A 9174-nucleotide genomic window follows, 5' to 3' on the forward strand; every position below is an offset into this window, starting at 1 on the left:
GGCAGAGGCAGAGGCAGAGGCAGAGGCAGAGGCAGAGGCAGAGGCAGAGGCAGAGGCAGAAGGATTCAGAGTTTGAAGCTGGCCTGAGATATACAGTGAACTGAAAACTAAGCGCCGAGGTGGGAGTCAGCGGTAGAGCCCACTGGTGTTGCGTGCGCACCTCTCTGAGCTCCATCTCTGCCCCTGGGGGGGAGAGGGGAATAAGGTCCACAGCATCTGGGGAAGCATGTTAACATCCCACATCCTCTTCACCCAGAAACCATACCGTTCTCCCTGCCAATGGCACTCAAGATCCAGGGGTCAGGGGGTGATAAGCAAAGAGTCTGCAAACTCATCTGGTATGCTATACTTTGCTCTTTAGAGCAGACTGGGTTAAAGAGAGCTTTTGTTTAAAACCTTAGGGTATAAAGTGTCACCAGCTCCATCGCAGCTGCTGGAGAGGGTTGGAAGTAGGACTAGGACGGGGCTGTTTATCATCACCAGGACTGCCTTGCCTCTGCTCCCTGACTTCAAAAGGAATCCTGAACCCAGATGTGTCTTTTCTCCCTGCAGCCAAACTCTCGTCCCCTGAAAGTTTACCATAACGAACGGTGAATATAATAGCTTAAAGTATCGCTGTCAAAACAAGACATGTAAGATCTGGAGAAGGCAGCCACCGAGAGTCCACTTTCTTGAAACTTTGAGGGCACAGAAGGGGACAACCTTCCCCCAACTGCAGCCATCAGAAATCCACATCACTATCAAGGACACACATCACTTCTACCTTCTGTGGTCCCAGCTGATTTGGGAGAACTATTTTGCTGACAACATTCCAGTTCGTTGTTGTTGTTGTTTAAATTACAGACTTGAAAATCATTTTGCTTCAAATACAAACATGTCTGCTATAGAGTTTATTTGTCTTAGGATCAAGATTTAAGTTAAGCAGAGCCTTCTCTGGATTTCTACCAAAGATGCCAAGAAGGAACTTAGAACTTCTTTTGAAGGAGCCCACTTAGAATATGTGAAATGTAAATAAAGTCTCAAAACGAAAACAGTATTTTTTTCCATCCTCAACCCCCTACCCTAAGTTTGATCTTTCTCAATCTAGACAGCCCAAGGGTTGCTTTTACAGTGATTAATTTTGATGGGAAGTTTTTTTTTTTCAAATAATAATGGCCTCAAATATCTTTGGCAAGGCTTTCTTCACAAAAAGCAAATACAAGTTCTGGCCTAATGGAAGCAGAGAAAACAGACACAGCAGAGGACCAACAGGAAAGCAAGAGAACAGCCACACATATTAGCTTGGAAGTTCAGCCTCTCAGAGGGGCCGTGAGCATCTCTCCTTGCTTGGTGACACCAGAGCCACTTTAAATCCTTTTATGTACTGAGGAGATGGCTTGGTGGTTAAAGTGTTTGCCGTGCAAGCATGAGGAACAAAGATTAGATAGCCAGAACGCAATAAATGCCAGATAGGAGGCATGGATGCTTGCCTATCATTCCAATCCAGGAAGACAGAAGTGGGGGATCCGCAAAAATATGGTCAGCCACATTGGCAAGCTCTGGAGTTGATTGAGAGACCTTGGCTCAATGAATAAGGTAGAAGAATGATTGGGGATGATTCCAGACATCACACTCACATGCATACACATCCACAAACCTGCAGAGTACATAGGTCATACACACACACACACATACACACACACACACAGAGAGAGAGAGAAAAAGGAAACTTTTATGGTTGGGGTGTGGCTCCATGATAGAACACACAACATTTCCAAAGGCCCCAGGTTCCAATTCCAGCATCCAAAACAAACAAAAATAAAACCCTGTGTTTATCTAATAGCAGTCTGAAGAATTTTTCCCATCTCCATGTTTGATGACTCTGCAGAAACTGTTTTGGATCATGAGACTTCATCTCAGCCTCTTCTAAAAATATTTGCATCCAGAGGGCTGGGGAGAAGGCTAGGCTCAGCAGGTACAGTGCTTGGTGCATAAGCATGAAAGCGTGAGCATTCGTCCCCAGAACCAATGTTCAAAGCTGGGCATGGCTGTACACTCCTGTAATCCCAGAGCTGGGAGGTGGAGACAGTCACTGTCTAGACAACCTGGGGGCACTGTCTAGACAACAAGCCCCAAATGGTCAGCACCAGCTTCAATGAGAAACCTCACCTCAAATAAGAAAAGAAAGAAAGGAAGAAAGCAATAGGAGATATACTGCCAGCCTCTGGCCCCCACAAATGTGCAAATGGGCAAAGCCCCTGCTTCTACATGTGAGTAGACACCCTCATGTCCAACACACAGCATATTTGCAAAAAACCACAACTCGCTAACTAATCCTAACTAGCCCGTGCCCGTTCTCTGACTGCAGGTTCTTCTGAAGCGAGAGACACACTTCAGCTGGCCACCCAGGGACCTGTCTTGCCTCTGGAGTGGAAGGCAACTTACTTCAAATAACGGATTGTGTTGGAAGAGCCCCTTCTGAGGAGCATGCAGCCTGGGTGGCCACCTGTGTATTGGAAGCCCACCCCCAAATGCTACACTACTTGACACACAGTTTATCTGAGAAGGTTGTGTGGGTGGGTGCTGCCTGACCTTATGATGGGTCATGTCCTAATGAAGATGGTAAGCTGGAACTATAAAACATAGTTAGTATATCTAACCTATTGATCATCACAGCTCAGCCTCGCCTGCCTTAACCAGACACAGGACATTGACAGTAGCAAAACCATCAAGCTTCCAGGACAAAGCCTGTTTTAAAATAACATGTTAAATATCTCCTGCATTGAAAGCCAGGAGCAATATGGGGATGGACACAGCTTATGCCACCATAAAGTAAAAACAAAGAAAAATCTCAAGTCAGGGTCTGTGTATTCTAGCGTATGTCTCAATGCAGTCAAGATCCATACTGTACATGGAGAGTGACTACAGCAATGGTCCCCAAGTTTCTGGGCTCCGTCCTCTGTGTGAGAAAGAGACAAGGGTACAACACTGGCTTCAACAACTCATCTCATACGGACATGAAGAATGTCCCGTGAGATCAGGTGTATGGCAGGGGAATGAAAAAGAGCCACACAGTCTGAAAGCTGGAGGAGGCAGAAGCACATGGTTTGGTTGAATCCAGCTCCTCATCAGGCCTCTCAATCCTGCCCAGTTCCTGAATAGTAACACACTCATCTGCAGTGACCCAGGCAAGAATTCAAGCTCTGGCTGTCTTTCACTGCCAGGTGTGATCTCAGTGCAGCTGTGGGTGCCAGCGAGTTTCCATGTCAACTTGACCCAATCTAGAGTCACCCCAAAGGAGGGAATCTAGATTGAGAAGATGCCTCCACAAGATTCTGTGGCAGGCAGGCAAACCTGTAGGGCATTTTCTTAATTAGTGACTGATGGGGGTGGTCCAGACCACTGCGGGTGGGGACACCTCTGGACTGGTGGCCCTGCGTCCTATAAGAAAGCAGGCTGAGTAAAGCAAGAGGAACAGGCCAGTAAGCAGCGCCTCTCACTGCCCCTGCATCGGCTCCCGTCTCCAGGCTCCTGCCCCGTCTAAGCTCCTGTCCTGGCTTCCTTCGATGACAGGCAGTGATGTGGAAGGGTAAGGCAAACGAAAGCTTCCCTCTTGCAGTTGCTTCTGGCCATGGAGTTTTTATCAAGGAACAGCAGCCATGACTAAGACACTCCACAACCTGTTTCTACCTCCTTTTCCTCATTCACAAAATGAAGGTGATGTAGGAAATACTATAAAGTCACAGGACAGGGCCACGCATGGAGCAAGATCAAGGAAAGGTGACAACTGTTTTCATCACGATTTCATCATCATCATTGCCCATTGTCATCATTGTCATCGTCATGATCGTCATCAATGACAATTGCTCTTACGAGGAGTCTCCCCTGACTTTCTCTCTGAAAAGCCATCACTGAACCACCATTGCTTTCCTTGGTAGTGCCCACGTGTGGGCGGTTCATCTTTAGAATAAAACTTTCATGATGAAGAGACTCTATACCATGGAACACAAGAGAAGGCTCATGGTGTCTCCCCACGGTCCAGCCCACTGCTACTGATTTGATTTACTTTCACAAGGGGAGCCTTGTGGCCTGGACTAGCAACCTAAGGAATTGCTCAGAAGCCCAAACACCACCACCCCGAATGTTCTGAATGAACTAAATGCTAAGGCTATGTGATGTATTTCTGTCGTTTTAACTGTTAACAAATATATGGTGTAATATGCACAACACACTTTAGCCGCTGTGAAGTGTTTGGTTCAGTGACAGTAAACACAGGCAACCACCATCAGGCAACCATCACCACCACCCATCTCAAGACTTTTCTTCATCATCCCGAATTGAACCCCTTACCCATTTGACAGTCACACTTTACACATTTAAAGAAGGCATCTTCACAATGCTTGGCATCAGAGAATATCCTTAATCAGCCCAGCTGCATCCAGTTAGCTGCCCCCCCCCCAGCTCTCCTCCTCTGCCCACCCTTACCGTAACTGAGCCGTGTCCCTACACAGCTCTATGTTCGGTCTCCTTGTCCGTTCATCCAGCCGGGTCTGAGCCACCTTCAGGAAGGCAGACTTTTCTTTGATGGCCTTTTTGATGGATTCTATAGTCATTTCGATCTGGAAGATCTCCTGCAGGGTCTGTGGCAACAAGAAGCAACTGCTGACATCCTGTTGTTGGTCCCTGAACCACCTGAGACACTCCTACCTCTGGCACCTGAGCTTCCTTGACCTCTGGGAGGAGGAAGTAGATTCACTGAGAACCTTGCTCCTTCCACATTCTCCTCATGTGCTCCGGACACGCCGCCTTCAGTGGCACCCAGTTTTCTGCTGCTCCTCAGTTCCAAACCTCCCAACTTTGGTCCTTTGGTGTGGCCCCTTTCCTCAGTCCGGGAGACAGCTCAGTTACTAACCAGCGCACTTTCCAAACCACCTGTCTTTTCTGCCTTGATCCTATCCCAGGGTCCTCTCCAAAGTTGCCTGTGTTCCCTGCCAAGTCTGTTCGCCCATGGCCTATGCCCATTCCCTCTGCCTCCCACCTACCCCATATTCCAGAGGCTCCTGAATTTGGTCTCATGGAAATGCCTCTCAAGGTCAAGGTCAGAGCCTCTTGAATCCTTCCCACTACTTGAAACCCTGGCCCAACCTGTTCTCTTAGTCAGCTGCTAGCCAAACTGTTCTCATCCCACTGCCAAAGGTTTATCCTGGGGAAATTTGCTATTACATCCTCTATCTTCTCCAGGGACCTTGTAAAAGCACACCTATTTAAGGTCCATGTAATCCAAGCCCTCCTGAGTCTGTCACTCAGGCTTTGACCTCTCTCCCAAGCTTTTGCCAACCTGTCAAAATAGCCATGTCTGATTCTCACCAGAAGAGTCAACACGTCCTTCTGACAAACCTTTATCTCTCTGGTTCCAAGTGGTTATGTCTGTGCCTTCCCAACAGACTAACCATTTTCTCTCATGTATGTGGGGTGTATGTGTGTGCACCTGCATGTTTGTGTGTATGTGTATTGTCTCACTGGGACATAAAACAGCAGGATCAGCGTGACATCCATGTGTCTGCATCCCAACCTGTCTAAGTGGAACTTAGAATGTATCTATTATGGGTTGAATTGTGTGTCCTTCCCCTAAAAGTTCATATCTTGAAGTCTCAACCCTCAAGACCCCAAATGTGACTATACTGGGAGATTGAGTCTCTGCAGAGGTTAAGTTAAAATAAGTCAACAGAGTGGTCCAAGTCTTATCAATGGAGGGACCCTGGACACTGTGATAGCTATTCCCAGTTGTCAACTTGACTACATCTGAAATTAACTAAAACCCAAATTATTGGGCACACAGGTAGGAATTTTTTTCTTAAGTACATCATTTGAAGTGAGACGATCCACTTTTAATCCAGATGTTTGAGATGGGAAGGTCCACCTTTAATCTGGACCACACTTTGTGTTGGCAACCCAAAACCATGGAAGAAGGAAACTTGCTCTCTTGTTGCCTGCTTTCTCTCACACTCGCTGCCAAGTTCAGCCCTTCAATGGTGCTATAGCCTGCTTCTTTGGGATTCTGGCACATACTGAAGACCGGCTGAGACATCCAGCCTTGTGGACTGAACAACTACTGGACTCTTGAACATTGTTAGACAGCACTGTAGTGTTAGCTGGACCACATCTGGTAATCCATTCTAATAAATCCCTGTGTGTGCATGAGTGTGTGTGTGTGTGTGTGTGTGTGTGTGTATGTGTGTGTATGTGTGTGTATGTGTGTATGTGTGTGTGTATGTGTGTGTGTGTATGTGTGTGTGTGTGCATGAGTGTGTGTGTGTGTGTGTATGTGTGTGTGTGTGTGTGTGTGCAGAGAGAGACTCATTCTCTCAGTTCTATCCCTCTCAAGAGCCCTGACTAACACAGCACAGATGCACACAGAGGAAGGTGACACAGAGACATCGAGAGAAGAGACTGCCAGAGAGTGCAAGCAAGGAACCTTGTGACATCCTGAGCTAAGGCTTCTTAGCCACTCAGACAGTGAGCACTTTGTGTGGCCACAGCCCTGGAGAACTAATGCAGTGGTTAGATACAACAACAAACAAACAAACAAACAGAAAATCCCACCTGCAATCCACCAGTGAACAAAGGAACTCTGTCACACAAAGATGATCAAGCAATTGGATCACGTGCCTTTAAACCCAGCACTAGGGAGGTAGAGACAGGAGTGATATGGCTGGGTGGAGAGAGAAATATAAGGCGGGAGGAGACAGGAGCTCAGGTACAGTCTGAGGATTCAGTCTGAGATGCAGTCTGAGGTTTCATAGAGAGAGATGCAGTCTGAGTATGCCATCTGGGGATTCAGTCTAAGCATGCAGTCTGAAGATTCATAGAGACAGGATCACCCCTTCGATCTGAGCACAGGTCAAGGTAAGAACTCTCTAGTGGCTGGCTGCCCTGCTTCTCTAATCTTTCAGCATCAACCCCTATATCTGACTTTGGTTTTTATTATTATAGCCAATTAGAATTTCATGCTACAGAGCCCTACTGCCCTGACTCCCATCCCAACAACTTCTGCAGTATGATTCCAACCTTCTTCCCAAGCTCCTCTCCTAGGGCACAGCATCCACGCCAGCTTCAACAGCCTCTTTCAACCTCAATGTGGCCACTGAGTTACTGCCTCCCGAGCCCTGTTGGAGGGATTGCCCCATTCGGACACTCATTTCTCCTTCTAACCCACGAACATACAGTTGTCATGGGCAATCAGGGTGTGTGACCTCCTACTGTTATTACTATCTGCTCGGGAACAAAAACTACATTTTATACCTTTCCCCGCCCTTCACAATGTAGCACACCACCTGGCTCGACTGTTGTTTACTGCATAAGTCAGGCATCCTGAGAAGGAAGGGTATAATTGCTGATGCCTGGGGGGAACATGGCACCCTCTACTGTGAAATATTACCTTAGTGCAATAGTATAAGATCTTTAAAAGGAAGACAGGCTGGGGAGATGATGGCTCACCAGTTAAGAGCACCGGCTGCTCTTCCAGAGGACCCAAGTTCAATTCCCAGCATCCTCATAGCAGCTCACAATTCTATAACTCCAGTCCTAGGGGGATTCTGACGCCCTCTTCTGGCCTCCATGAGCACTGCATGCACATGGTGCACAGACATACATGTAAGCAAAATACTCATACATAAAATACACATAAAATAGAGGTAAATGCTTTTAGGGGGAAAAAAGTGCCATGTGATGACGGCCATGTTCCATAGTACTTAGGAGCAAAGGCAGAAGGTCTTGCTTATCTCAAAATGTGACTTCTGCATCAGCCTTTACTCAATCATCACTGTAAAACTCCTATACCCACAGCACAGAGCACTTCACAACTTGGGAATACTCAGGAATACCTTTTTGCTTCCTGCATTTGGTCCTGTCGTCCAGAAAAGGGATCTGAAATGACTGACCCAAATGAACTCCCTCCCCACCGTGTGTTCTACTAAGTCCACATCCTAGGTATATACGGCGATTCATTAAGCTTTATCATAATATTTTTGCTTCCATTAAATACTAAGAGTCTCTCCCTGTATAGTGCATTCTTTGTGCTCCAAATACCAGTGATTTCCCGTTTCATTTTGACACCTGGCTACAGCCTGAAATAAATGGCATGCTTTGTACTGCTTTTAATTTTCCTCAGTCTGGATGGCCAGGAAGTCATGCGACTTAAGGAGCTTTCCTGGAGGTGGTGAGAGATTTGTAGTCTCAGAGTGCCCTGCCTTGCCCATGGCAACGATGGGGAACAAATGATTGATTTAGTTTTTCATTTTCCAATCCTGGGGGGGTGCAGCTAGGGGCCTTGCATGGGCCAAGCAAACCCTTTACCCCTGAACTCTTCCCCCAGCCTTGGGTATAGTTCCGAGACCAAGCTAGCTCCTTCTTTACCTTCGATAGGTGAACGTGGATCTTATTCTTAGCGTCTGCGGTCTCGGCAATGCGATTGGTGAAAGCCAAGTTCACTTTGTTGAACTGGTTCCACATCTCATTGGCTGTCACAACCAGGAGGTTCTCAATGTCATCCCTCAGCTTGGTGGAGGCTACCCTCTCACTCTGGGAGCGGAGAATATTGTCATCTGTAAACTTGGCCCACGACTCGGGCACAGACACCCTGGAAATGGGAAGAGAGATGATGGCGACAATGAGGCGTCAACCCAGATGGTCTGCGGGGACAGTGCATGCTGTGAGAGAAAGGCTCCAGTGCCACCCATCCTAGACATGCTGCATGAGATGGAAACAACAGCAAAGTGTATTTGAACCAATAGTGCATTAATAGGCATGAAGTAATTCTTCCGCCAGAGTGGGGATGGATCGCTGAAGAGCAAGAGCATGTAAGGTCTTTACAGATGTGTCCAGACCAGCCCAATAAAGAGAAGCAAAAATATCAACCTTGGGAGTAGCCAAAGGTGTGCCAATGAAAACAGCAGGGCCCTTTTTCAGAAGGCCCTGAGAACCCCTTTTCAGAAGGTGATGTGTGTAGGAAGGGCTGCTGTCTCCAGCTGACCTGCAGCTGGTGATGTGTGCAGGAAGGCTGCTGTCTCCAGCAGCTGACCTGCAGCTGGTGATGTGTGGTGGAAGGTTGCTGTCTCCAGCTGACCTGCAGCTGGTGATGTGTGTATGAAGGGCTGCTGTCTCCAGCTGACCTGCAGTTGGTGATGTGTGTAGGAA

General features: G+C 47.3%; 1 protein-coding gene across 2 annotated transcripts in view; it reads right to left on the reverse strand.

Annotated features, from left to right (window-relative positions):
- The window catches only part of Tekt3 (tektin 3), a 41145-nt gene that overhangs the window by 5825 nt on the left and 26146 nt on the right, over positions 1–9174 (reverse strand). For both annotated transcript variants that reach the window (XM_005349875.1, XM_013347132.1), the window contains 2 exons: positions 8395–8617; positions 4465–4619 (listed from right to left, as the gene is read on the reverse strand). In XM_005349875.1, the coding sequence (XP_005349932.1) occupies positions 4465–4619; positions 8395–8617 (378 nt within the window). The remainder of the gene's footprint in view (positions 1–4464; positions 4620–8394; positions 8618–9174) is intronic.

The sequence above is a fragment of the Microtus ochrogaster genome, chromosome 7 (genome assembly GCF_000317375.1).
Source record: "Microtus ochrogaster isolate Prairie Vole_2 chromosome 7, MicOch1.0, whole genome shotgun sequence".
Classification (NCBI taxonomy): Eukaryota; Metazoa; Chordata; class Mammalia; order Rodentia; family Cricetidae; genus Microtus; species Microtus ochrogaster.